We start from the raw sequence: 27,944 nt of genomic DNA on the forward strand, positions 1-27,944 counted from the left end.
CAGGAAAGACTATCTGGCTGCATGGTACTGAATAAAGTCTCGAAAGCCTACATATGCTGGCATGTCCGCGTAGGACCTTACGCAAAGTAGATGAAGATTATATGGCTGTAGAATATTTAGCTAAAAACTGTTCTTTTAAAATTGAAAATAGTCATTCTTGCTGATTAAATGTACTTTAATTTTAAAATGTCAATCGGAAACTATTGTAGTTGATCGTTTCCACTCAAACTAAACTTGAACGATCGATGTTCAAATTTCTGGATGAGCCATAACATCATTTATGTAATGAACAAAATGTAAATAGAACTTTTAATCATTTAGTAATGTACCTTACGAGTCTTTTAATAGCAAATAATGTCACAAAATCAAGACCCATACCATTTTGTTATCCATAAAGAATCAAGGACATTTGCTTTGCGTATCTAAATATAACCAAAAACTATGTCATCAACCATGAAAGTAGTTGTTACGGGTGACAAAGAACACACAGATTGATATTCGACCCATCAAAATACAAGAGAAAGTAAAAGAAACACACTCGATGAATCCCTCCAAATGAAGATAAAGCTCGTTTGTGAGTGATTCAACGTAAACCACCGTAAAACTCCCTTCGTATCGTAAAGAACAAGCTATTAGCATGCAAATGCTGCTCGTTAGAAACGTTTCTATCCCCGAAAAACCCGTGTCCAACTAATTGTACAACCTACCAAAAAGCACGAGCGATTGGAGTTTGTGTAGTTGTGTCTCTTCATTCCATCTCCAAAACCAACCAGTCCCGCCTAGTAGGGAGCATCTTCACAATCCCATCCCTTTGCGGTGCTTTTTCCCCCCGCTTTTATCATCCAAAGCGTGTCACTGCTCTGGGCCGCAACGCAAGACGCTCCGAAAGAAATCCGATTCTGTCGGTTTCAGCGCGCGCGTTTTGTTGTCTGCCGTTGCTGTTACCGAGATGCTCGTTTTCTCTAGGTCACGGACGTCACGGATCATACGGTGCGCGGTGGAAGTGGTTGGCCGCCACGCACATTCCGAGTCGGAGCGGCCACCAAAGCGCACTTTCTCGTTGCGAGCCATGGTTGTGAGAGAAAGATGCCGTAAAAGTGGCGTGCGTGAGAGCGGCGTTTGTTGGAGAAATGCACCGCGGCGATCAGCTCTCGCGATCGTCTCTCGCTCTCTCGCGCTCGCAGGTAGATCCCCACCGCTTCTGGAGGTGGTGCCACGGTGCCAAGGATCAGTTGGCCGCCAGGGTTAATCTGGTGCGAGACTTCCAACCGTACGGTCGCGTTGCGTGCGTAGTTTCGTGTGCGCTTTCATTTGCACTTTCTGTGTGGTTGAAGCTTCGTTGTGTTTTTCTTGTGTGCCGTTGTGACAGTGATTGGTTGTTTTCTTAACGCATAAAGAGGTTAAATATTGTTTCATTACTTTGTTCAACAAGCCAGCCAACATTCACGCCAAACGTTCGAGATATTCCCCTAGCACCAGGCATTGTTGTGTATTACTTCGCCGAGGCTTAAGAACGACTCGTTAAAATTTCACGCCCGAATGGGGACGGCCGCGTAATTGAAGGTGCATAAGGGATGCGCACCAGCTGGCAGGTTTTTACGCTCCCGGATTTCCCGTTGCAAGTTGCTTGTTAGTGCTGTGTTTTGTTCGATTGCGTTTCAGTATCTGCATGTGTCGGTGTGTGAGCAAGTGCAACGTACGATCAGTTGAGCAGTCCCTGTACAAAAACGAATCAAGCAGGCGCTTTTTCCATCGGTCCCTTTGCTTTTGCTACGAAAAACAAATCAAACAGTGGTGCCTCTTTCCTTTACGACAATTCACCAATAGTGATCGCCTCCCATTCTTCCCGTCTTCCTGCTCTTCCCCCTTTCCCCCTCAAACAACGTCACGGTCACCCACAGGTGCAGGCAACGAAATGAGGTTAATCAAAGCAAAACTGTGCCAAATTGGAGTCGATGGAAGGGAGCTGTGGTTGTTTTTTTTTTGCTTTCCTTCATTTCGTTGCTTCTCCAACACCCGTTCGTTTGTTTTTCACTCCCGGCAGTATGGCAAAGTGAAGGCGCGGTGGCACTTGTGGTGGAAGCCGGGCCGGAAGCAACGAGCGAAAGACACGTGCAGTTAGCAGCAAAAACCCGTAATTCACCACGTTTGAGCCACCGGACGAAATGGACCGGATGACGATCGGATCGGAAAATTTCGGGCTGGGAAATGTGTCAATGGGCGGGTGGGTCAAGCACGAAGGTTTGGCCGTTAGATGTTACTGCGAGCAAGCGTTACACATGGAAAAGGTTGATTAAGATGGGACGGCGTACACTAACTGCTTATTTGGTGTACTTTATTGTTTATCTTGACAGAGAATTATTAGTAAAAATAATTTGAAATTGAACTGAACATTATTTGATCCAAAAGCCTTCAAACGACTCATTTCGAAATTGATTTCAATGATCTTTTCAAACGTTTAATGACGTTTCCAGCAGAATATCAAACTGTCTATTTGCTAATTGATTGATTCAATTATGTGTGGCAATTATCTTACAACAAATCGTTAAATAATTACATTACATCGTTCACCCATCAGCCTCAACAAGCGTACGATTTGAAGGCAGCGAAAGCACTACCTATTAGTACACACACAAAAAAAAACCCGTTCATTATCGTTTCAAACATCGATGCGAACATTTTTTCATGCTGTTGGCTAGCAAACGTAAATATCATTTAATCTGATTGCCTGCCAAAAAAAAACCCTTCGTACGCGCCCGCGCTAGGAACCACACGAGCGAAGCAGAAGCGGTCAAACAGCCAGCCGCGATCGCCCAACCGTACTCGCCAGCCACCCAGTCAACTCCGTGTTTTGTGTCGGTTCGTGTCTTAATTTCCCGTTCAAATCTTGCGTTTCGTCTTGAGGCGTCCGCGCATGTTTCTTTCACCACTTTTTCACCTTCCTGGGAACGGTTTATGTGTGCCTGACTGTGGCCACTGTCAGCACGATTCACCTTGCACTCGACTTGGTACCGTCCGTGGGAGACAGGAAGGTGAGGGGGGGGGGGGCAGGTAACAGGTGAACTGAACCGGTGGTTAGCATTTTTCAAGTTCATTGCACTTCGCGTTTATTGCCATTGGATTGAAAAGGGTGTTGTTGTTGTTGTTTTTTTTTCTCCAACCTTTCTTCGGTTCGGATGCTATTATGCGTGTGCTGCTAGTTCATCCATGCCGTGCGGAGGGCAAATGGCGCTATTTCCCGTGGTAGAAGCCGCACAACGCGGTGCAGGGGGGACGGAAAACCCCTTACTCTAACCCTTCTCGTACATCATGGTGATCATGGTGAGCTTTTCCCTTTTCTGTTTTCCCCCGAGCAAACCATTTCTAATGCCCGTGCTAAAGGGGTTGATCTTTTTTGTCTCTCTCTCTCTCTCTATCTCTCGGTTTGTGTGGTTAATTCTCACGACAAATTGCAACGGGCAAGAGGCGCCATTTGTTGCGCGCAAGGGTTGTTAAATAAAAAGGCTCATTGATGGCTAACATTCTGCAACTAATGATGATGATGATGATGATGATAAGCGTTGGAGGACGGTACGGAGAGTGAGATGTTGCATCCGGATCGGCGCCCATGTTTGCGTTGATGATAATGTTTTGACGGCAAATTTGGGTGATGATGATGCTACAGATGATACAGAAAGATTTGTTAGACCATTATTATTTAAAAGAAATACATTTTTTTGGTTGAAAATACCATAATGATGCAATGTAATAAGCCTTGAATTTCATGATTATTTTATCAAAAAATTAATATTTGAACTCATAATGATTATTGATCAGTTTAACAATCATTGTACTATAATCAAATTGAAATCTTAACGCTCGTTGAACTTTTTCAAACTTTGAAAATGAATATGAATGAATGAAATGAAAATGAAAATCCATCCTTTAAAGAGAAGTCTCACAAAAATGATCACATGGGGCGTACAGCTTAAAGAGAAATTCAACTACGAAAAACTAATTAAACATGTTGCTAGGGCTAACCCAGGAAGCTTGTATCCAATGGCTCATGCAGCCAAATCGCATGTGTAGCTTTGATGGGACCGTTAAAATGTTCAGCTTAAAGAAACAATTAATCTTGAAGACATTGTTAATTAACGAGTCATCACAATCTGAATTCACAGACAGCCTTTAGATAAGATTTTTGTCAATTTTTGTTTGGACTTTTATACAAACATTTGCTTAGTTTTATTACCAACCAACTTTTTAACTTCCCTGCTTGTTGAAAAGCTTGACGACTGAATTCCAACTGCATCAAAATAGGTCGAAAATTAAGTTCACCCCAAATCAAGACACTAGCACTTACAACACATTTTCTAACTCTTTTCGATACAACACAGAAAGCACCAGGCTAAATTAAAACCTCAGAAATTGGCAAACAAACACAAACTGTCCAAATTTTAGTTCCAATCTCAGCAGATCATCGTGATCATGATGAAACATTCAAAAACAAAAAAAAACATCTGTTAAAGAGCGCTCACATAACACTTTCAATCGCATCAGTACTACAGTGCTTCGCCGCTATCGCTCTTCCAAAAATCGTTCATATCTTGTGCGACACCTTTCTTCCTCGGTACACCCGCCCATGGTTTAACCTTTTCCCGCAAATACAAAAAATAACCTCACCCAATGCACCCTGACCTGCAATCGACAGCCAGGGCGGGGGTTTTCACCGGGGCAAAACGGGCCCAAGCTAACCAGCGCGTAACGGACCCGCTCGAGAGGATGCAGGAAGAAGGCCGGTGCGTTTTAACAAATCCCACTTGTCTCTCCCTGTTCCCCAAGCGCTGTCGAGCCTGCGTTGCCAGCGTACACAGTCCGCCCGACAGGCACCTTAAAAACCCGTACGTAACGTGCTCACGTAAAGGAAGCACTGCATATCAAGCGCGGTCGCCGTATCTTTGTGCGCTGCTGCTCCTTCGCCGCTCACGATCAGAACTGAGCCAACGTGAAATTACCCAATCCTAATGCGGGAATTACCTGCCCGCGTGTACTGGGTGCCCCGGCAAAGCACCAACACTCGGCAACAACAGTAGCAGGAAGTACTTCTGCACCACTGCACGTACGGTTGGCGCACACCTTGTGGCGCTCGTAAACTGCGCAACCAACACTGGCCGGGCGCATAATTTTCGATTCCATTCCGGGCGCTTCAATTTCGGTGGGAGACCCCCAAAACCTCCCCTTTGCCCGAGACGTGTGCAGAAAGCAAATAGAGGGGAAAAGAAGAAGAGGAAGAAGAAAAAACCGGCATGCCCGGAAGAGTGTATTCGACGTTTGTGTAACGCGCGCTTCTGGCGGCGGGTGATGATAGCGGACCGACGGTGTCGCCCCTAGTATCTTCAAACTAGATCCAGTACGTCCAGAAAATGGTTGTTGTCAGCATGTTACAGAAAATGTGCCCTCACTAACCGTTTGAGTGCGAGTAGTTTTCACTTTACGATAACTTCCTGTAAAATAAATCAACCGACTGGAACCGCAAAACACATGTACCAGGCAAAACCAAACCAACGCCCGCCAGACTTTGCGTGCGTCAATTAGAAAGCCACCAAAAGGCACAGGCAAATGTCAACGATACGATTGCCGTCGGCGGGCAAGGGGAACGCAACGGACGGGTGTGGTTTCGTGTGGGGTAGGTTAGGTTTCGCTTGATCTTCTGGGGAGGGTGTGGGGAACTGCGGGAAAACTGTTAAGCTTGGCCACAGTTTTTACCGGCCAGCAACAACGTAGTGTCGTGACAGTACGGCCAACCTGCTTCGTCTACGTTTTTGCCACCCATATCGCGGTATCTCGGGCAATGGTAATCGGATGCGTGTGACAAATCACTGTGCCACGACACTGGAATCGAAAGTGTGACTGCTTCCGCTGGCAGACTGCTCCGTTGATCGAACTTGATTGAGTTTGTTGCTTCAGGGCGGGGTGTTAATTGGGAGTGGGATTACGGTGAACCAATTCCGCCTACCGACGGAACTGGGTCTTGCGAGGTGATGAAAGTTTACTCTAGCCAGGACCTGGGTATGAATAATTGGAGCTCCAACGATAGTGGAGAAAACTTCAGTCATGCTTCACACAAAGTAAATAACGCCACAGAAGCAAGGAATGCGAAAACAATTTTATCTATTGGGGACTAACGGGTTGATAGCAGGTGGGATTACACACTGAAAGTGCGTTTATGAAGTGGCTAGTGATCATGCCATATTTCCCTTGTGTCGCTTCGTTATATTAATATCATATCCTGCTGCGAGCTTTCCAATAAGTAATCAAGATTATTACAAGAGGTTAAGACTGGACGCACTATTCTACTATATGGGAAAAGTGATTAAGCCACTGATAGCCTAAAGACCATTAGTGCAGATAATGTAGCCCTAGACCCTAGCCCTAGAGTGTAATAATCTTACACTGAATAATAATAATGAGAAGAAGGCGGTCTTTGATCAATGACGTCTGTTGCCTGAGTAACTTAGGTAAAAGCCCAATTACTGTTTCAAAACATCCATTACCCTTGCGTCCGTTGTAAACGATGTTAGAAAACATAAAAAGAATTTAAGAATATGATTGGACAAATTTGAGATACTTGATAATATCCTATTACGACAGAACAACAGTAATTCTTCAAATTTTGTTAGCAATTTGTTAGAATAGTCTGCTGTGACCTCAGTGGCGGATTAAGGGTATCGGGGGCCCTAGGCGGAAAGACGAGTTGAGGCCCCCTGTAAATGGTAAATGTTGTTGGGGCGAGGCGGGGGAGGGGGGGGGGGGGTGCAGATGATTCGCCAGCCTTGGGGCCCTTGTCGCTAGTACTCTGTCCATACGGCATACTATAGAATGGCAATCTACGGGGCCCCTAAATCGGCGGGGCCCCAGGCGACCGCCTAGTCCACCTACCGTTAGATCCGCCACTGTGTGACCTGTACTTACTCACCGAATTAACTGAATGTGAACAAAACATGTGACTTTGTCCTACGACACCAACTATGACAAATACTCAGATTCTACAATATTGTTCAAAATAATTAAAACATTTGTTAGTCTAATATGATGTTTTTTGTATGTTGTGCAGATAAATGATTCTTGAAATGAGATATTTTAACGTCATTTGGTGCTCAAACGCTATTGTGTGTATGCCCCTATTGAATATGTCCAAAGTCCAGCTTATTGAAGTGCCTTGTGATCGGATGATCGGTTGCTCCTTCTTCTAGGTCACACACTGGCCCAGCCAGGTTATCTTGAACTTATTCTTCAACACTCAACAAAGAATAATTGTCAGAACCAGGCCTTTTTGTTGTGATCTTTGGTTTCTAAGGACGTAAAGATTTTTTTTAAATATTGGTTAACAACTATCTGAAGTACTGCAAATATCTGACGGCATATGAATTACGGCTAGGATGAATTTGTTTACATTTTAGCATGAGCTGTTGTGGACTTTTCTGACGTTTTTTGGCTAGAAAATTGCATACCATCTGTAAGTGTTAATAGATTTGCCCGATGAATGTAACAATTGTTAATAGGGAGTTATTGCTCCTCTGACGACAAGACATCACTGAGCTTTTGTTGCCGACAGTTAACTGCATTAGTTCGGTTTTCTAAGTTTACTCAGCCTACTTCATATTGGTTCACTTTACTGATTCTTCTTTTACACAGAGAACTATTTAAACAATAAGCTTATAGGATATAATCCGAACGTTTGGCTTTTGAACTTCTCGAATGTATCTAAGTTATTTGTTTTATGTTCCGTCTATCTACACCTATCGGTGTTCACTGGTAAAGCTTGTTGAATATTTTCTACGGTAAATTAAATACTACAGACTTTCTTGTAGAAGATCTACAAGCTCACCTGCTTAACATAAACATCTCTTTACGCATCCTGATACAGCACACCGCAAAAGTGAACATAAAGTTTCGTGAACCGCTCGTTTGCGAGCATGTGTCGGCTGCTCAAACACCTCGCGTGACCGTTCGGTACATCGATAAGTGAACCAACAGCAAACAACAATTAGACAGAACATACGGAAACCGCAGTGCAGTGCTAGTGAAAACCACGTACCACCATCACCACATCATGCAATCGCGCGTTAAGCTAACGCTGGTGGTCGTTGTCCTTTGGGCAAGTGTACTGCTCCATCATAACCGTGCCGCACTCGCGTCCACCGACTCCGGCCTGCCCGACTTCGAGCTGGACGATGGCAAGGACGAGGCGGACGACGAGTACTACTACGTGAACGACGGGACCGATCAGCAGATGCAACCGTCGCACAAAATCATCAGCTACGCTAAACCACCACCGCCACCAGCGTCTGCGCCGGACGCCAGCCAGCTGGACGCGAGCGAACCGTTCCTGATGGAGGACGACGATACGAGCTTCGAGGTGATGGACGATGTCGACTTTGTCGAGCAGGGCCCGGCCATGGACTTCCAGCGGAAGGCGGAGCGCATGAAGCGCATCATGCTGAAAGCGTTCGCCAACCGGGAGTTTCAGCGGAAGTTTGGCGAGGTGCTGCCGCTGCTGAAGGTGATGTCCAAGACGCAAAAGTCGACACTGGCCGCGCTGATAACGGCGCAGGTCAACTCGCGCGACGGCCACACACTGTCGCTGGAGCAGGTGAGTCAAAAGGGATGAACGGCAAAGTTTTGCAGCGTAATGGTGGGAATGGGATATTATCTTTGCTTTTGTGATAACTAAGAATGAATCATTGAGGGGCTTTGCACTGACGGCGGATCGACCACTCTTCCTGCAATCATTTGCACTTATTACGCCACCATGCGACAAGACTCAAACGAGACATTTCTGTTACATCTCAGCATCGGGTCTAAACTACACTGGATTGTGACCACATGATCCTAATCGGTTAATGCACTTGCCTTCATCTTCTAGTAAGAATGATTTCCGTACGACACTTTTCATTATTTAGGTATCTTTTCCGAAATCTTGCCTTCGTTAAATGACTTAACGAATAAGGTTATATATTATTCGTTTATCACGTCGATTGGGATGTTATTTCCTTTATTTTCAACTAATAAATGCAATCAATTGCTTGAGGGGATGTTAGCTTTGCATTAATTTTGGGGCACAAGAGTGATCAAATAGCTACTCAACCTTAAAATCAGATCGGAAACAAACCATCATATACATATTTTGCAACCATGAGTATGGTTCTTTTAACGAACTTCCTTGTCAGTAGGATGCTTTTTTGTCCAAGAAGACGCGTCGAAATTAAAGTCTACGAACTTCCTCCAACCGATACGATTGTATTTGAATCATTTTACTGTTCATTTTACTGTTCTAACCGAAGTCTCTGCATTGTGCTCTATTCTTCTGTTGATCCCTTTATATTAATAAAAAAAATAATTTTTGTTCAAAATTTAAAACTACACAATACTTTATGTACTTTACCATTCTACCAAATTTTAAGTCTCAAAATTCTACTGCTTCTCTGAAGATTTACAGTGTATTATCTGTCTGACATGATGCCATATTTCTACCGTAATGCACACTCAAAAAAATACACACATCACCTTTCTGATTCATTTGCCACATATTGTGGTGTGGTGAAATATTCGCTAATACCGCATGCTTAATTGGGATTTTCGGTGCAGTGGAAGGAGCACCCGGCAGTCCCCAGTGCATTGCACATCTGTTTGTCGGTGTAGCTTATCAGCTGGTAATGAAAGTAATGTACGCCGATTTTTTCACCCTTGGCATGCCCAAGGTAGTCGTAGTCTTCCCGGCACAGCTCACCTTCCAAGGGCAGTCGATTGGTGCGCAACGTTTCAGTTTGTCCGTGACCGTCGACCGCGTCCAACATGGTCAAGTGTGTGCTTCTCTGCCTGCTGGTGGGCCTCATTGGCAGCCAGGCCCAAACGCCAACCCTGCTCCGCGACACCATCTGGGGCGAGTTTCCCTCGGTGGTGCGGGTGAAAACGCCGCGCGAAAATCAGTTCTGCCTCGGCACGGTCATCAACAGCAACCACGTGCTGACGTCCGCCTTCTGCGTGCTTAGCTACGATCGGATGCGCATCTTCCCGGCCCGGCTGGTGCGCGCGATTGGCGGTGACATTAGTGTGACGCCGGCCGCGATCACCCGGCAGACGCGCACCGGGCAACACATCTTTGTGCACGAAGACTACCGACCGCATACGTACGAGCACAATCTTGCCATTATTCGTGTAAGTAGTGCCAGGCAGTGTGTGTGATCGTCGTCGATCAATGTAGCTCTCTGTCGCTCTTCTCGCCGCACAGCTTGCCGAACCCTTCCACCTGCCGAGCAATGCGATCGAGGAGGCCGTGATACGGATGCGCATCGTGCCCGAGCAACATCCGTGCGATGTGGTGACCTGGTACAGGGCACCCGGCACGGAGGGTAACCCCAGCCAGGAAATGCCACGCCAGCAGGCGTTCAACGTGAACATCCGCAACCGGGATGTGTGTGCGGCGGAACGGCGCACCGAGTTCACGCTCGAGGAAAACTCGCTCTGCACGTACACAACCACCACGATCGGTGTCGTGCAGGGCGATCCGATGTTCTGTGACGGTGAGCTGACATCGATTCAGTCGTACGTGTTTCTTCCTCCGGTGACCGGGCAGCCGCAGCCGCAGAATCAACCGAATCTGGTATCCACCCAGGTGCGGTTCTACCTGCACTGGATACACCTGCAGCTGAATCGTACCCAACCGATGCCGGGCGGGTGGAATCCGGTAGAGTACTAGCAGGAGCAGGGGAGGAAGTTTTAGATACAATAAAGCTGTTTTTTGCCTTGCACGGTTTACTAGCAAAATTGTCCCACATTGATCAAGTGCTTTGGCTCCGCGTTCGTGCTCGAGTTCCATATGCCAAGGTAAAAAGTAACATTATCGTGTGATGTTTTAGTGATTAGATGATATCTGACTCGAAATCCACAAAGTCAGACATTTTGTTGTGTTTCGTTCCTCAAACTGTGTTGTTTCTATTCGTTGAAATGCGATATCAGACTATGAACTTCGTCTAACCTTATCGCTCGATACAACCGAACAGTTGGGATTAGCGCACCTGACATGGAACGTTTATGATAAAGTGTTTCACTTTTTGACTACAGTTAGGTGCGTTCAGGCAGCTAAAGCAATGCAAGATTGTCCGAATTCACTTCAGTCCGACGACCGTAGTCAAACAGTGTTGACATCATGGGAAAAGCAGTGCTCACGTCGATTGTTCTGCTTGGAGCCATACTTGGCTGCCGGGCTCAAGCCGAGACCGTAGTTCGGGACGTAGGATTCGGTGAATATCCTTCGGTAGTGTTTGTCAGTACTCCGCGCGATCAGCGATGCATGGGCACGGTGATCAACGCCAACCACGTCTTGACGTCCGGTACCTGCGTCATGACCGATGGACAGGCTAGAATTTATCCGGCCCGTTTAGTGCAAGTCGTTGGAGGAGATCTGTCCGTTACCAATCCGGTCGTCACTCAGCAGACCCGCGTGGCGCAGCACATTTTCGTGCATGAAAACTTCCGCCCTCGTTCAAACGATAACAATGTGGCTATTATACGTGTAAGTACCAAGCAAACAGCAGCGTGCAAGTGGGATTATGTTGAACAATCTATGCCCCATCTTCACAGCTTGCCGAGCCCTTTCACCTGCCGAGCAACGCCATTGAGGAGGCTCACATTCGGATGAGCATCGTACCGCAAGGGCATCAGTGTGATGTTGTGAGAGCGGCTTTAACGGGCAACCCCGTTCTGCAGGCCTACAATGTGCAGATTCGCAACCGAAATATTTGCGATAGTTGTTGTAACCAATTATTTCGCGATGAAAGTAACATATGCACTGAGGAAATCACCATCATTGATAATTTGTTGCAAGGCGATCCAATGTTTTGTGACAGAGAGTTGACGGCTATCGCGGCCACCGTTGTTTCCACTGGTCAAATACGACGCTTTCATTTTAACCAAGTACGGTTTTTCACGCACTGGATACAACAGCAGCTAATACGTACGCAACCGATGCCGGAAGGATGGAGTCCAAATGGCGTGCAAATAACGATGAATAATGAATAACAATAAAAAAATACGAAAAACAATAAATTTAATCTGAGGTGCACCCTAGTTGTTGAAATAGTATTTAAGAGGGAAGCATGTTTTGTGTAGGAAACGGTTTCGTCTGACCTTTCAGCAGACGCTCATCTTAACTTATCTGAACTAGGGTATGGTTCCTTGACCACAAGAGTTTTAATTTATGACTAGCAATCAAAAGGCACTTTGCTCGCCATCGGCAAACTTTCGTACAGCCGTAAACTCTATGATAAGCAGTTTCCCATCTATCGATGTTATTAATCCAAATGCGAATTACTACCAAATCCATTCTACTACTAATAATCATTCAGTTTGCAGCAACTACTCATACAGTGTCGATGTCATGGGAAAAGCAATGCTCTCGTCGATTGTTCTGCTTGGAGCCATGCCTGGCTACCGGGGTCAAGCCGAGACCGTAGTTCGGAACGTTGTTTTTGAGAATATCCTTCGGTAGTGTTTGGGCACGGGTTTTTTCACTAACTTCAGAAAAACCTACCTAATTTATAAATTGATATAATAGCAGTGAGTAATAACCGTTGCTATCCATGGCAGGTCAACCCGCAAACTAATGGTAACAATATTTGTTAATCTTCCTTTTTTTGGTATCTGGTGCAGACATATTATCAAGCAGTCTTGCTACAGTGTTTAGTCGTTTTATTAGCATTAACGAGACAGCAGACCACATGACCACAAAAGCATAAACTTGGAGAAAGCAATTAAAAAAAGCGCTTAATGTTAGGCTCGATACGAACTCAAACAGCATACATTTTGTGCTATCACTACGTCATCCACCACGATTTAGTCACAGCGAAATGTGTGCATTTAGCACAGAGAGTAGCACCAACGAGACTTTTGCGATAATTATAGAGCCCTGCAACAATCTGTCGTTGCGCATTGCTTCAGTAGCTCGAAGGACCTACGGGACCTCCAAACATACCGGATAAAGATACTTCAGAACAGATTGAATCACAAAATAGTTAAACTGGGAATCAGTTGAGGATTAAAAGGCTGTGTGTGACACTAGAAAGCTGCTTTTGTGCCGTACCAAGTGTTCCGTTTACACTTTACACTTACCATTTTAACCTACATGATAAGTAAAACAAAGCAAACACTGTGAACTTTAAATCATAACGATATCTGTTTTAACTTGAATGCCATGTCTATGATAAGCAGTTTCCCAGCTATAGATTTTATCGAACCGAAAGCTATCTGTTACCAAACTTCCCCTTCAGTTTGCTGTAACTAGCCATACAGTGTAGACATCATTATGAAGACTGCGTGCGTTACAATAGTGCTCCTCGGCACCATTGTTAGTAGTTTGGCCCAAACCGTCGTTCGGAACGTAGGATTTGGTGAATATCCTTCGGTAGTGTTTGTCAGTACTCCACGCGATCAGCGATGCATTGGCACGGTGATCAACGCCAACCACGTCCTGACGTCCGGTACCTGCGTCATGACCGACGGGGCGGCTAACATTTATCCGGCCCCTTTAGTGCAAGTCGTTGGAGGAGATCTGTCCGTTCCCAATCCGGTCGTCACTCAGCAGACCCGCGTGGCGCAGCACATTTTCGTGCATGAAAACTTCCGCCCTCGTTCAAACGATAACAATGTGGCTATTATACGTGTAAGTAACAGTCACAGTTCCGGCTATTCAAAGTGCTAATGGGATTGAGAGGCTTTTGGGGTGTTTGTCTCTACAGCTAGCCGAGCCCTTTCACCTGCCGAGCAACGCCATTGAGGAGGTACACATTCGGATGCGCATCGCACCGCAAGGGCATCAGTGTGATGTTGTGAGAACGACTTTAACTGGCAGCACCGTTCTGCAAGCGTATAATATACAGATTCGCAATCGAAATCTTTGCGATGATTGTTGTTTCCTGTGGATTCGAGATGAAAGTGACATTTGCACTGAGGAAATCACCATCAGTGACAGCCTGTTGCAAGGTGATTCGATGTTCTGCGACGGAGAGTTGACGGCAATCGCAGCCCATACTGCTAGTGATGGTCAAATAAGACGCTTTCATTTCAACCAAGTACGGTTTTTCACGCACTGGATACAGCAACAGCTCATTCGTACGCAACCGATGCCGGAAGGATGGAATCCGAACGATTATTGAGGGAAGAAACACATGTAACAGACGGTACCTTTCAATTACAACATTTGTTTTTCAAGTGATTTGTAATAAATGCCCAGCCTAGCTAACATTAAATATGTGTGTCGAATTTAATAGAATAATAATTGTTACGTTATTAAGTAGCTCAAATCAAGATAGAGAGAAAGAAATTATAGCACCAAGTTGGGTATCTAGTTGCCAGACATCACCAAGGTATTTTTATAATTTTGTAGCATATTTTAAGGCACTGATAGTTATCATGGATTTCCAATTGAAGTAAAATGCAAACTGAAAGCAAAGTCATCAAATGATCAAACTACCGAACGAAATCAAACACCTCTGCATAGCCAATCCGTAAGCGACGGTCCAACAGTCTACTATCAGACATGCCAACTACTGCAAGCCCGAACGTGGTTTGATTCTCACGCAGATCATCGTGCTTTGATTCCCCAGAGTATGAACTTGGCTGTTATTTGACGAGATCAACTTCTAAATTGCCCTTCCAGATAAAACAGAAGCAAAATGGAACTCTTACAGGCAAACATTTATAGCACACTCACAAATAGAAAATCCGCTACTTTATGCTCATGTAAACACACACACCCCTAAAACACCCTTTTCCAACGATCAAACAAGCAGCAGTTTTATTCGAACATCAAATCCCCATCCCCCCCCGCTTTACAATGGCTGCGGCGGAGTCCAGCCCGGTGGCGGGTTGTCCGTGCGCGTAAACTGCGTCTCGATCCACTGAGTGTACTGCCGCACGTCCATGTACACGCCCGGCTGATTGGCGACACCGCATCCCATGCCGAACGCCAGCACACCGGTCAGCCGCCCATTGCAGTACAGCCCACCGCCCATATTACCGCGACACACCGCATTCTGGCTCTGGGCAAGCGCACCGGCACAGATCATCGTCTGCTGCACCCGGTTGTTGTGCACGTTCGCCGCATTGCACGAAACCGTCGCCAGGATGGGCTGCGTAACGACAAACTGATTCGGACGCACGACCGCCGTCACCTGGTTCTGGGTGGCGCCCCAGCCCGCAAACACACACTGCGTATTGTCCGCCAGGATGCGCGCATTCAGCAGCGCCGGCTCGATCGTGTTGTGGAACTCGGGGAACGGCACATCCACGCGCAGCACCGCCAGATTGTTCCCGTCCGTCAGCCGGTTGTAGTTCGGGTGGACGTAGCTGCGGATCACCTGGCGCACCTCGCGCCTCGTCGACACCGGCACGATGTTAATGTCGCCGGCGATGACGCGCAGCCAGAACGGGTTGATCATCACGAAGGTGGTCGGGTTCATGACGCAGCTGGCCGCGGTCAGCACGTGCTGCCGGTTCACCACCGTACCCATGCAGTTCTGGGGGATGTACGGCGTCTCGATGATGACCGCCGACGGGTACTGGCCGAGCAGGGTGGCCGTGCCGCCCGTGACGCGTGGGCCCGCCTCGTCCGAGGGCAGGGCCTGGGTGCTGCCGAGCAGCGCCAAGAACGCTAACACTAGTGCAAACTTTGCCATTCCGTCTTTTGGTCCGTTCGGTGCTGATGCTGAACGTTAACTGACCGCTGGACGGGGAGTTCTACGTTTAAGCAAGCCAACGGACGTAGGCAATGACACGGGTCCATGAATCACTGATTACTGACACATAAATCAGGTTATCTTATCGAGGTATTTGAGCTGCTCGAACGAGGTCTGCAAGCGGCGGCGAGATAATAGACACCTTAATCTCAATTTCCGGTAACTTCCGACAGACTCCTCCTCAGCATTTCATTTCCCTGAAGTTCACCACGCGAGGATCGATATCTTGTGATAGTACGAGTGCAATCGGGAGTTTACAGTAACGTTGGAAGGCTTTCTAGCCCAGTGTCTTGCAAGTGTCCGTTCGCAGCGCATCGCAATCATGAAACATACCACCGTGCACTCCCTATTGGCGCTGGGTAGGTTCTCATCAAAAGCTTTCCACACAAAACGCGCATCGATCTCCAACGAATTGTCTCTCTCGTTTAAGCCCTTCTGCTCGCCACCACCGTCAGCGGCCAGCGGTACACGCTTGCCGAACAAGAGGAAGGCTACGAACCGTTCCTACCGTTCATTGCCGGCGGCACCAACGCCGTCAATGGACAGTTTCCCTCGATCGTTGCCGTGGGGCTGCCAGCCCCACCGAACAACGCCTTCTGCGGTGGCGTCATCCTGAACGAGAACCACGTGCTAACGGCCGCTCGCTGCGTACTGACGCCCCAGAACACGCTGCTCTTCGCGAACCAGCTCAACATCCTGTCCGGTATGCTGCAGCTGAACTTCGGCGCACCGCGCATCGGCATCACTGCCGTGTACGTCCACCCGCAGTACAATCCGTTCACGTTCGAGCACAACATTGCGGTGCTGCGCACAAGCTCCAACTTCTTCTTCCCGGCCGTGCCGGTGCCGAACGTGGACTTTGCCCAGTTCTACGAGGAGATCGCCTTCGACGGCCAACCGTGCCAGGTGGTGGGCTGGAACAACGGAACGGCCACACCGGTGCAGCAGTTCATCAACGCTCCCATCCTGAACCGTGACACGTGCAATGGGCTGGCGGTACATTTGGGCAACATTCGCGAGTCGATGGTGTGTGCCGGGGCGACGAATGCGGGGCCGGGCGTTTGTGCCAGCAATCTCGGTACGGGACTGTTCTGCGAGGGTCGTCTCGCCGGCATTCTGTCGACGGGGCTGGGCTGCGGACAGGCGAACAACCCGGGCGTGTACACGCAGATCCGGTACTATCTGCCCTGGATTCGGGAGCAGTTCTCGCGGCAGGATATTCCGCTCGGGGGTACTTCGCCGATTCCGGTGATGTAAGTGTTTGTGGTTTTGGAAAGCATTTTGGAGAATAAAGCGAACGAGTTTAAACTGTAAAGCAATCTTGTTGGGAATTACTCTGCATTAGGGAATAAGTCTTATATTTCACACAAGATCAATAAAATCAGCGTAGGAGTAGACATAGATTGTGCCTCCTCAACTAAAAGTATCTTGAAGATGAATGCTTTCTCTAACGTTCAGACGTCTCTTCAATGTCTTCCTGCGGTGCAGTTTCCCACGCTGTATTTGCGATTTAACTGGCCAAAACTTCTGAGATGAAGGATCAAACAAATATATTACGAGAACCGATCAAAGCAGCTCATATTTCATCATTTGATGTCTTGGATACTCCATAGCAACACGTTTAGTTTCTGTACCTACGAAGAATGCCGCTCTCAGCTGCACACTCCTTTGAGGTTCATCGTTGAGAGACTTCCATGTTTTTTGGTTGCAAACAATCGGTTTCCACACAATAACTTTGGAACTAAGGATCTAAATTATTCCAAAAAAGATATAAGGTCTAGGACCTAGGATCATTGTTAAGGTCATCACTTTCGTTGACAATCGTTTCATGATTTCTCTTGAAGATCACTTCGCATCTCCAACTCCAACAGAGATGAATCCCATGAAAAAAATGCTACACAAACGATCTTCAGCCTGTTTGCCTCTTTATTAATCTCTTGAGCCCCCACCCTTTACAACACTGCCGGCGTCCATCCGGCCGGCTGTCCCTGCGTCTGGTTAAACTGCCGTTCGATCCAATCGTTGTAGAATCGCACCTGCGTAAACACGGGCGGATTGTTGGCAGCGCCACAGTTCAACCCAAACGACAGCGTACCGACCAGGGCCCGCTCACAGTACAGCCCAGTACCGGCATTCCCGTTGCACGGAGCAGCATTGTTCGATCCGCCCGTGTTGCCTGCACATAGATGGCTCTCCAGCAACCGACCGGCATGCATGTTGGCCTGATTGCACATATCGCGATCGTTCACCGTCATCGGCAGGAAGCGCTGCAGCACATTGACCGGCGCATTAAGGGCAGCCGTCGATGCACCCCACCCAGCAAACTGACAGTTGGCACCGTTCGGTACGATCCGGCGCGTCCTATTAGCCAGATTGATCGTGTTGGACGGTAGGTCGTACGGACGGTCCAACCTCAGCACCGCCACATCGTTCTCGAGCGTGCGAATGTTAAACTGCGGGTGGACGAAGATGTGCGACACCTTGCGCGTCTGACGGCGGGCACCGACCGGGGCCAGCGCAATGTCACCGGCCCGGACGGTGATCCAGTACGGGTCGATTAGCCGCTGGTTGGCATTGAACACGCACTGAGCCGCGGTAAGGACGTGCTGGCGGTCGACAACTGCACCGCCGCAGTGTAGGTTGAAGGTGGTGTTAATCGAGACGGCCGAAGGAAACTGGCCCCAGGGTGCGTTCGTACCGCCGATCAGTCGGGGTGAGCGATCCTCCGGCACAACATTATCTGCCCGAATGTACGGGAGGGCTGGCAGAGCGAGAGAGAGAAGGGAAGAAAAGACATTCAAGTGAAAGGTCACATCATGAGGATCGTTTAGAGTAGTGCCCGAGGAACTTACCAACTGCCAAACAAACTACAAACACTGTCCACTGCATTGCTACCGAACGCTAGATCGATACTAAAGCGAGAAACCTGCCAGTATTCAATCGGGACGTCGTCTTATCGTTTGCTGCCCGGCTTTTTTTCCTCCTCTTTTGATAACCCATACCAACCAATACCAATCAACGAAGGAAACGGATTACATTACTTTTATCTTGCAAATCTCCTTCCGTCTGCCAACCGTTGATAGCAGTCGGTAGTGATTGTGCATACATCACGCACGCTGGTTACGAAACGTCCGTCCTTCCTGTTGTTTTGTAAGGGGGAGATCCGACACAACCCAACACGGGAGGATGCACTGATTGTTTTTGGCAGGTCGGTATTGCACCACAACAGACCGTAGCTTCGGCTGATTAGATATACCGGTAGCGGCGGTAATTTGTGGCAGTAGATTAATAGACCGGCATGATAAGGATAAGAATGCCGTGGTTGCGAATGCACCGTCTCATTTTCCTTACGCAATAGTATTTTTTGGGAGAAGCATTGTTTATTGTACCAGACTGCATACGGTAGAGGAAATTACATGCCAATCTTAATCAGCTCACAGCGCGCCGACGACGTGAATTAACTCGTATTTTGATCGATGATCGAAGTTGCTCTCAGCGTCGGTTTTTCATGAGGTATTACGGTATGAGATCTTTTACAAAGTATTAGGACAAACAGAGAGCATATCGACGCTAGAAGCTGTCGATGTCTTCCCTATTCAATTCCACAGCTCTGTACAACCCTATTCTCAAACAGGGCCGTAAGGGGTATACTAAATTAGCACCCTGCAATTACTCATATTGGTACGTTTATGGACGAGATATTGTCCGTATTGTGCGTATCTGTACGGATGTATAATCTCGGATTTACTCGGTTAAGGAACGTAGAACAATGCTACATGATCTTCTGGTCTTACGAATTGGAAATCGGAATGTATGTGGAATGTTGTAGTCCTCTCAACTTAACCTATCCTCTAATATACGGTATAGAACAGATATGGCAGTATTTTCTATGAACAATGTGTACATTACATTCTACAATCTGTATTTTCTGTATTGGTGGCATTGACAGTCTTAAACTGTCCTATAGCTTGCAAGGCAAAAAAAGAATGCTATTGTGCTATGGTACGTGTTATCAAGCTAATTACACCGTTTCTAGTAAGATCAAATATTGTTTTGAATATCTGACAAACCTTTTACAATATGTGAATATGACACTGAGAAGAATCAAAAGATGACCATACAGAAACAAACTTCAATAGACAAGTGAAGAAAGCATAGTTTTGATATTTAGAAATCGGAAGAACTGACCTGCGCGATATAGTTGCAGTCAAACACATGCGCTAGCTCAGATTTTACCTTGATTGCTGAAGATAATGAATCTTGTAAGTAAAGATGATAGTATACATGCAAATCATAATATTGGCAAGTACAACTAAAAGCCTATCCAATACATAATTACAGTTGATGTTATTGAGTTGTTCACTAGCTGAAGTAGACTGGATTGTCTTTCATACCTTCTGATATATTGAAATATGCACCAAGCTAAGCTGCCAGTTACAAATAAGATGAGCAATTCTTACTTCATTTAAATCTCTCGTGAATTTTTAATGTTTTTCAAAAGTTATTTACAACAACTGATTACGGACAAAGTCTTCCTAATTTCATTTTAACGACCCATGTGGAAACGGTGATCTCTTTACAGACTTCTTAACCTGACTAATATCATTCAAACAGGTGTTGTGTCAGACAGGCTAGTACAGATTGGATTCTAAACCAACAGAACCAACTTAATTAAAGAGAATCTTAAGCATAACTCAACATGCATTCTCACTGCTCAAGCTGCGTGACCTTAACCATCTTGTTCAGATCCTAACTGTACTTCTAGACAATTTAGCCAAACCGATCATTCAAATCATCACCATTGACAAACACCTCGTAATTGAATTCGAGTTTGTAATACGAAAACTCATCCACAAATAATAGCCTCCGAAAAATCAAACATTCATCGCCCACCGTAGCAAATTCCTCCCAAAATAAAAACATTCAAAAGCGCACGCCCACCAGGGAAGCGGCAGAAGCACAAGCGCGCATCATTAATGTTCTGTGCAGTTCCCGCGGTGAGCTACTCCGTACGTTGAATATTCATTCGCTGAAGCCACAGTAGAGTGAGGGGTACAAAAAATGGCATAAACGGAACGAACGGAATGAAGGCTGAAGGTTTTGCAAATTAACAAACAGGCACAGGCACCGATAGAGGCGAGTAGGCAACAGACAAACCACACACAAAAAAAAAGGCGCACGCGCGCGGCTCCACCTGCTCCAACGGTAAAACCGGCACCTCAGTGTATGTGCGGAATTCCACACCACGCTTGTGCCACACATAAAAGAACCGGAATCGGGATGTTCTTTCTTCACCGGGGGTTTCTTCCACACTTTTTTTCTTTGTTTATTATTAACTGCTCTGGCCTAGTGCTCAAATTCGGTAAATTCCGTTGATTGGAAATAACAACTGCAGCCTACATTCTACAGCCTAGAACACGGCTGCGTGCGTTTACGGGAGTCGCCCGGGGATGTGGGTCGAAACCATTACCGGCTGCTGTTTTACCGTCCATTTCTTTTCCACCTTTTTTTTTTGCAGGTCAAATCGATGTTCGGTAACCGGCCGGAGCTGATTCTACCGCTCGTCTACGACATTGCCAACATGATCCGCACGGTGGCAAAGAAGGAGAGCCTGCTGCACGATCAGCAAGAGCAGCTGGACCAGGCCGATAAGGCACTGGTGGAGGATGAAGGTGTCCTGTCCAATCATCTGCTTCGCCGTAGCTTCAGCATTCGCTCCGAGCCCCATGGGTTTCGCATGAATGATGCAGCACCGCCCGCCGCCGACCTGAAGGATGGACGGTTGATGGTTGACGATCAGGATACGGCTGAAGTTAAGATCATCTCCACAGAAGCGACAGCCAGCAACGCCACCCAGGAAGAGACAGTCGGCCGTTCGGCCCGTAGTGAACCACAGCCCTTCTTCGAGAAGCTCGTCCAAGCACTGCCCCGCTTCAACGTACAGCAAACGCACGACAAACGTTCTGACGATCGTATGACGTACCACGAGCGTAAGCTCAACATGACCGCGTTCAACGCAACCGGCAGCCAGCGGGATCAGCTCGCGATGGCATCGGACGGTCCAATCCCAGTCACCCTGCCCAAAGTGTCGCCCAAACAGTCGCGCCCAGTGTCCTCGAATGCGGTCAGCGTACTGCCTGCGAGCACGGTCCGCCCGGAAGCAGCGCCCACCAGCGTCACCGAGGAGCACAGACTAACGCTGGAGGAAATCGAAGATCTAGCCTTCGCCGGGCTGAACGGAACGGAGGTGGATGCGTACGGTGGTGCGGCATCCACCCTGCCCGGCAACGGCACATCGGCTGACGGTGGCGCCGGCCCAGTGGCGGAGAAGCTGATCGGTGGCCGGCAGCGACCGCCGGCACTGCACACGCTGCAGCCGAGTGAAAAGTGTGAGCACTTCTCGGGCGGTGTTTGCATCCGGGTCGCCAACTATCCCACGTAAGTGAACCTGAGCTGTCGCTTCAACTACACCCCGCCCCATCTGCGCAAGCTTTAAAGCTCACGTGCAGTAGAAACTCGATCACACCAGCACGCGAGATCGTGGCGCTCTGTCCGGCCGAGGGTGAAACAGTTGTAAAACAATCGAATGATAGGAGAAAGTCTTTAATAGCCGAAGCCAAGCGCATCTCACCCAATCGAACGTGAACATTGGTTTGCCTTTGATCTCATTTCTCCCTTCCCCCCCGCCTCGAAACAAGGTGTTGAATGCACACACACACACACACACACAGACACGCGGCACGGCATTCTGAGGTACGACGAACGTGACGAGCATTCGCATATTAACGGTTTGATCGACCGGAAACGTCGACAGATCTCGCTTGGTGCGCCATTACGGCGCGACGATGCGTAACCGAAAACCTCCCGAAACCGATCGATCATGGAGTTACTCGGATGCTCTCCCTCCTTGATCTGATATATGTGTGATCCGCACCAAGAAGCGATCGATTGTTTGCACCATGTCTGGTGGTGGTACGCTTTGCAGCGGAATGTTCGTTGTTTGTTGCGCAAAAGCCGTTGCGCCTAAGCCATCGCCGCTGCGGTATTAGCGTTATCGTACGCGGGTACGCGCAACCAAACGTTTGGCCGCGAGTGAGCGATAATTTCCGCAAGCGCGCTTTGTTGTTTTGCTTTGATGATGGGAGGTCATTTATACCCATACCAAGAGCGGGACCATGTTGTTGTAGCACACGAGCTGCCGTTAGTTTACGCTTTTTTTCTTAACTTTCTCCATCTTGGGGTAACTTATCCCTTCTTCGTACGAGCTAATGATGAACGGACACAGTGCTTTTTTGTGGAAAATGAAACGGAAAACACGCTGATTAATTCGATCGATCTTGATTTACTTCGAAGAAGCAACTCCATCGGATCAATTAGGGCTGATAGATGGGAGATGCTGAGTAACCGCGCAACGGAAATAACGAAAACACCCGATTGCACTGCATTTTATTGCATAAGCGCTGAGCTGCGTGTTGGAGATGCATCTCAACATACTAGACTGCTGCTACTGCCAGCACAGTCAAACGGTTGGGGCGGGGGAGTTGGATTTTTTCATCTCGGGATGCACGTACGTCATTCCGGGGGGTTTGAGTGCGTGCGTATGCGTTTCTTCTTTCCAATGCGAATCTTTGTAGAATGTACGGGAAGATTGAATGAATCATAGGATCAGATGAATGATTCTGGAATATTCTACCTGATGTAACCTGACGTTTGATAATGATCGCTAACGTAGTGTTTGTGCGATTTGTGTTATATCATGGAGATCGTCCAATTAAAGCAAAGCTTGGGAAATGCCCAGATATTGAACGATTCATCCTTTTAAAAAAACATGAAATAGTTGAGTAGCTAAATCAATTTTTGCTTAATCTTTTAAATTGTTTCATTTGGTTAGCATCCCTGTTACAGCTGTGTTTCAGCAGAAATAAAAATATGACACCTTTTGAACAATAGGTTAATGTAGCTCCAATGCTCAGTATCTGTATAAGTAAACCAAACCACAAACCTGCACAAACATTTAGAGTAATTCAATGTAAACTTTTGTGTACTCTTTGTGATTGTAAACACATTCAGATAGGTTTTCTTTCAGGAAAACATAGAACTAACCCTGTTCTGCTACATTTGGACTGTATATCCATGTCTTTAATTCATATTTGGTGTTAAATTGTGCTCAGAAAGTACTAGTACACTAGTTCACACGCTTGGACGATCATAAAAGATTGTTAATTTTTTTAGATTCCTTGATCTTGGGGATTTGAAACCACTAAATTAGAACAAAGCAGATAGAAAAAAGATTCTAAAAATGTAAATTCATTGTCGTTACTATTAACCGAAAATTTGCTTTATTTCATCAGTTCTCGAGTTAGAATCTGGTTCTCGACTTTCGAATTCGATGATACGCGACTTTTCTTATTTGAATTTTTCAGTTCTTGAACCAAATAGTTCCAATTTGAGACCTTGAATGTAACATGAACATTATTACACTAAACTAAAAACATGCAAGTTGACGGTGTATAAATTATGGTGGATAGATTAAGCAGAATATACAACCATCATCTCATACTAAAGTAATTCATCCTAAGCAGATATTTTTGGTACTCCGACATCTTGGGAACGTATTAACCGTATAACTCAGAGTTCACAGAAGATATTTTTGTATTGGAAGTATGTTGCACATCGAGAAGTGCATATACACCTAGGAAAAGGCTCTAACGTAGAAAACAAAACAAAATCCGAACACCAAATGCTCTTTAAGGCACTATTTCCCTCTTTCACCCTTCCCAACATTGAGTATCAAAATGCCTTCAAACACCCCCGAAGCGTATCAGCGTATGATCTAACGATTCGTTGCATTTTAAACGTGACATCGAACCCTCCACCTCCCAAAAGCGTGAGTGTAAAAACACAAAACAAAAAAAAAGGGCCCACCACTACTTCCGACTGCTGGACTTTCTCGGAGTACCTCTGCAGGCGCAAAGAGGGTGGAAAAAACCCCGAACCCATTACCAACCACCGTACATGGACGATCACGCACACGCATAATAATGATGACAGCCAGCCAGCCTCGATCGCAATCGGGCCGCCGCTCGGGCGATGAATCGTATGCGGAATCGGATACCGCATGGATACACTGTGTGTGTGTGTGTGTGTGTGTGTGTGTGTGTGTGTGTGTGTGTGTGTCGGTTGGGAACAACATTAGAAACCGACCGAGCACCGTTCATTTTAACAATATTTTGTTTACCCGCCCCCGCGCTGGGCAGTTTGTTACACTTCGTTCCAATATAATCGTTTTACATCTGCGGCGTTCGACTCCTGCACGCATGCCGCTGCTGCTGTACAGCAAAGATTGCGCGGTAGTGTAAAAAATTTAAAACAAATAGAAGGCAACACACTTCGGTGATGGTGCCGGCACGCTCTGATGATGGTGGGTGCATTACAGAATTGCTTACCGGCACAAACAGCAGCGGCACCGACATCCTCCCGACGAGGTTGTAAATGCGCCAACACCGTTGCGAATGTGCTCGCACAAGTCCAACGCTGGCTGCCTGCCTGCCTGATTGAGATGCTTTCGATTGGTTTTATGTTACATGGCGGGATAGGGTGTAGTGCGATCGTTACGGTGGAAATTTTAATTCCTTCACCCGTGTTTTTCGCACCAACTGTAATAAAATAACTCTCACTTCCTGCATGGCGAGCTTCAGGGCGATGGCGATTTCCAGGCGGCGCTCCATTCGAAATCGCGTACTCATTCCATCGAAGCAATCGTCGACTAGATGACACTTGCCGTCTGCCAGGTGTCACAGAATGTCACCAATTTAAGTAGCCCTTGATTTCCCTGCTGCATCTGCGAGCGAAGTAAACAAATGCCAAAACCGTTTTGGAGCAGATGGAAAATGAAAAATTCGGGCTTGGCTTTCCCCTTTTGAGGCTTTGCTGGACAACTTTCACCCGTAGCTAATCGAGCGACATCTTCTTCTTCTCCTTCAAACCGTTCTTTTGCAGCTCCGAGATTATGTACAGCATCACGCGTCACCGGCACGCCATCGGGGCCCTGCTGGCCGAGTACATTGACAAGGCGAACGCCCAGGACCGCACCGTGTACGAGCCGGACGAGATAGCGCAGGGCATCAACACCAAGCTGAGGTAAGCAGCCGGGTCCAACTTTCGAGTAGAAAGCAGCCGAAGCTGCTGCTACCGTATAGAAGATTTCGATTTCGATTTCATTATTGACCTGCCAAATTATGCACGTGGCGCGTTACAGAAAGCGAGAAGATGACCCATCCAAGTCCGGTGGCAGCATGTGCCCCAGCATCATCCGGTACGCTCGACCGCAGAAGGCCCGTTCGGCCACTGGGGAGTGGAAGTACATCGTCAACACGGGCGAACACACGCAGACGCTGCGGCTGGAGAAGTGCAGGTAAATCGAGAGCGATGGTGACGACCACCCGAGCACGAACTCTTCATTCACTCTCACTTGGTTTCCGGTTTTTTTTTTGTTTTTTGTTGTTTTCTTCCAGCACACCACAAGACTCGTGCACCTACCTGACGGACAACTTCCGGTCGCGGTGCGTGCAGATCTACAACTACCACCGCCTGCTCAGCTGGGACGCCGCCCGGGGACTGCACGTGGACATCTTCAAAGTGCCGACCTGCTGCTCCTGCCACATCGACGGCTACCGGGAAACGTTCCCACCGCTCACCAGCTACAACAGCGACTTCAAGTCGAAGATCCACGAAGACCCGAGCGAGTCCGCCTCGACCCTGATCCGCAACACGCACAGCAACCACCACCAGCAGCACCACCACAACCACTACTCGACGCTCCAGTTCGATCAGGTCGACGAGGAGGAGCCGGAAGATAACATCGCCTACCAGTTCTCGAACGGGTTCCAGCGCATCAAGCCACCAAAGTACGAGGGTGCGCTACATCTCCCTGCGGTGCCGCCACCGCAGCCACCACCACCCCAAGGACCGGTTGGGGCCGGGCTGGGCAAAACCCGATTCGAACGGCCCCCGAAACATCCGGCCATCTCCAAACCGAAGCATCCACACTTTATCGCACCACCAACCCTCGACACGTATCTGAGCCCACCGCCGAACGATCTGGCGTACGGCATCCCGTTCAAGCGTGGTCCTCACTACACCAACGAAAATACGCTCAAGCGGGCGGGAAACGTGGCCGGACCTAATCGGCGACCGTTGCGCAAGACGGCCACCGTACAGCATCACGCCGACCAGAGCATTGCCGAGACGGACTCGCGCCTCAACCAGGTCGCCGTACTGCCGCCGGGCAAGATGGACCTGCTGCCCCAAACGCAAGCGCAAAATATCATCGAAAAACATCGCCGTCGACAGCAGACTACTGCCCAGCCGCCGCTTACTACGTTGCAGCAGCAGCAGCAGCAACAGCAGACCCACATATTCCGTATATCACAACCTTCGACACCTTCGATGGCCGTCAATCCGACGGTTCCGCTGTCCACCCAGCCACAGCCACCGAGCACGGCCGGTACGAGCACGACCACGGTCACGTCGACCAATGGGCACCAGCGCATCAACTACAACTACCATCCGATCATCGATTTCTTCGAGGAGGAGGAAGTGCCCGATGTAACGCAGGAGCAGATCGATCGGATTGGGCTGAACAGTCACTCCTCACTGAACAGCTGGAAGCCGGTCATTACCGGTCGGCCACGGTTTCACTGACCTTCACACACTCACACACACACACACCATGGGGAGCATAATACTCACACGATTTCATGCCCGAAACCCTTTTAGAGAGCTAGCTAATTTATAACAACAAAAACAAAACAAACAACCCTACCGCGTTTAAGTGTTAAGTGTTAAGTGCAGCTATTAATTGTAGGAAAGAGTTCACTCCGGAGAAAATCCAGATCACGCTTTTGTTTTTTTTTTCGTCGCTTTTGACCCGAACGAGGAGTAGTGGAGTAAAAATGAGCAGAGCTGACAAAGCGACGCGCTACCTTGCCAAGCGCATTTTCGGTATCGAAATGTAGACAAATGTATTCGTACCAGTGAACGGGACAATGATACATCTTTCTGTTGGTGAAAGATGCAGATTTAGATGGGGAAATTGCGTTACTTTTGACCAAATTTGGAAGCAAATAAAGGTATCGCTGTGATTATGAAAATAAATAGTCTTTGATGTTG

General features: G+C 47.5%; 6 protein-coding genes across 7 annotated transcripts; 4 read left to right on the plus strand and 2 right to left on the minus strand.

Moving 5' to 3' along the window:
• The first annotated feature begins 1,250 nt into the window (after nt 1-1,250).
• LOC121591962 (neurotrophin 1) lies at nt 1,251-27,919 on the plus strand. The gene is made up of 6 exons (XM_041913091.1): nt 1,251-1,399; nt 7,907-8,632; nt 21,292-22,211; nt 25,773-25,913; nt 26,032-26,187; nt 26,288-27,919. Exons 2-6 carry the CDS (start codon nt 8,093-8,095, stop codon nt 27,474-27,476), a joined length of 2,946 nt encoding a protein of 981 aa, XP_041769025.1. The 5' UTR covers nt 1,251-1,399; nt 7,907-8,092; the 3' UTR covers nt 27,477-27,919.
• LOC121591966 (coagulation factor X-like) lies at nt 9,763-10,800 on the plus strand. The gene is made up of 2 exons (XM_041913095.1): nt 9,763-10,197; nt 10,271-10,800. Exons 1-2 carry the CDS (start codon nt 9,835-9,837, stop codon nt 10,736-10,738), a joined length of 831 nt encoding a protein of 276 aa, XP_041769029.1. The 5' UTR covers nt 9,763-9,834; the 3' UTR covers nt 10,739-10,800.
• LOC121591967 (chymotrypsin BI-like) lies at nt 11,064-14,285 on the plus strand. Of its 2 annotated transcripts, XR_006004605.1 has the most exons (3): nt 11,064-11,554; nt 11,623-13,699; nt 13,776-14,285. XR_006004605.1 is itself a non-coding variant. In XM_041913097.1 (2 exons), the coding sequence occupies exons 1-2, from the start codon at nt 13,343-13,345 to the stop codon at nt 14,190-14,192; spliced, it is 774 nt and encodes a 257-aa protein (XP_041769031.1). In that variant the 5' UTR covers nt 13,285-13,342; the 3' UTR covers nt 14,193-14,285. The 2 variants fall into 2 exon arrangements, 1 of the variants encoding a protein (XP_041769031.1); XM_041913097.1 differs by lacking the exon at nt 11,064-11,554 and having other exon boundaries at nt 13,285-13,699.
• On the minus strand, nt 14,806-15,768 carry LOC121591965 (cationic trypsin-like). The gene has a single exon (XM_041913094.1). It carries the CDS (start codon nt 15,711-15,713, stop codon nt 14,868-14,870), a length of 846 nt encoding a protein of 281 aa, XP_041769028.1. The 5' UTR covers nt 15,714-15,768; the 3' UTR covers nt 14,806-14,867.
• Nucleotides 16,014-17,088, plus strand: LOC121591963 (trypsin-like). The gene is made up of 2 exons (XM_041913092.1): nt 16,014-16,132; nt 16,204-17,088. The coding sequence occupies exons 1-2, from the start codon at nt 16,096-16,098 to the stop codon at nt 17,028-17,030; spliced, it is 864 nt and encodes a 287-aa protein (XP_041769026.1). The 5' UTR covers nt 16,014-16,095; the 3' UTR covers nt 17,031-17,088.
• Nucleotides 17,682-18,735, minus strand: LOC121591964 (cationic trypsin-like). Its single transcript, XM_041913093.1, has 2 exons — nt 18,626-18,735; nt 17,682-18,534 (listed from the first exon to the last, which is right to left on the minus strand). The coding sequence occupies exons 1-2, from the start codon at nt 18,660-18,662 to the stop codon at nt 17,726-17,728; spliced, it is 846 nt and encodes a 281-aa protein (XP_041769027.1). The 5' UTR covers nt 18,663-18,735; the 3' UTR covers nt 17,682-17,725.
• Nucleotides 27,920-27,944: the final 25 nt, after the last annotated feature.

The sequence above is a fragment of the Anopheles merus genome, chromosome 2L (genome assembly GCF_017562075.2).
Source record: "Anopheles merus strain MAF chromosome 2L, AmerM5.1, whole genome shotgun sequence".
NCBI lineage: Eukaryota > Metazoa > Arthropoda > Insecta > Diptera > Culicidae > Anopheles > Anopheles merus.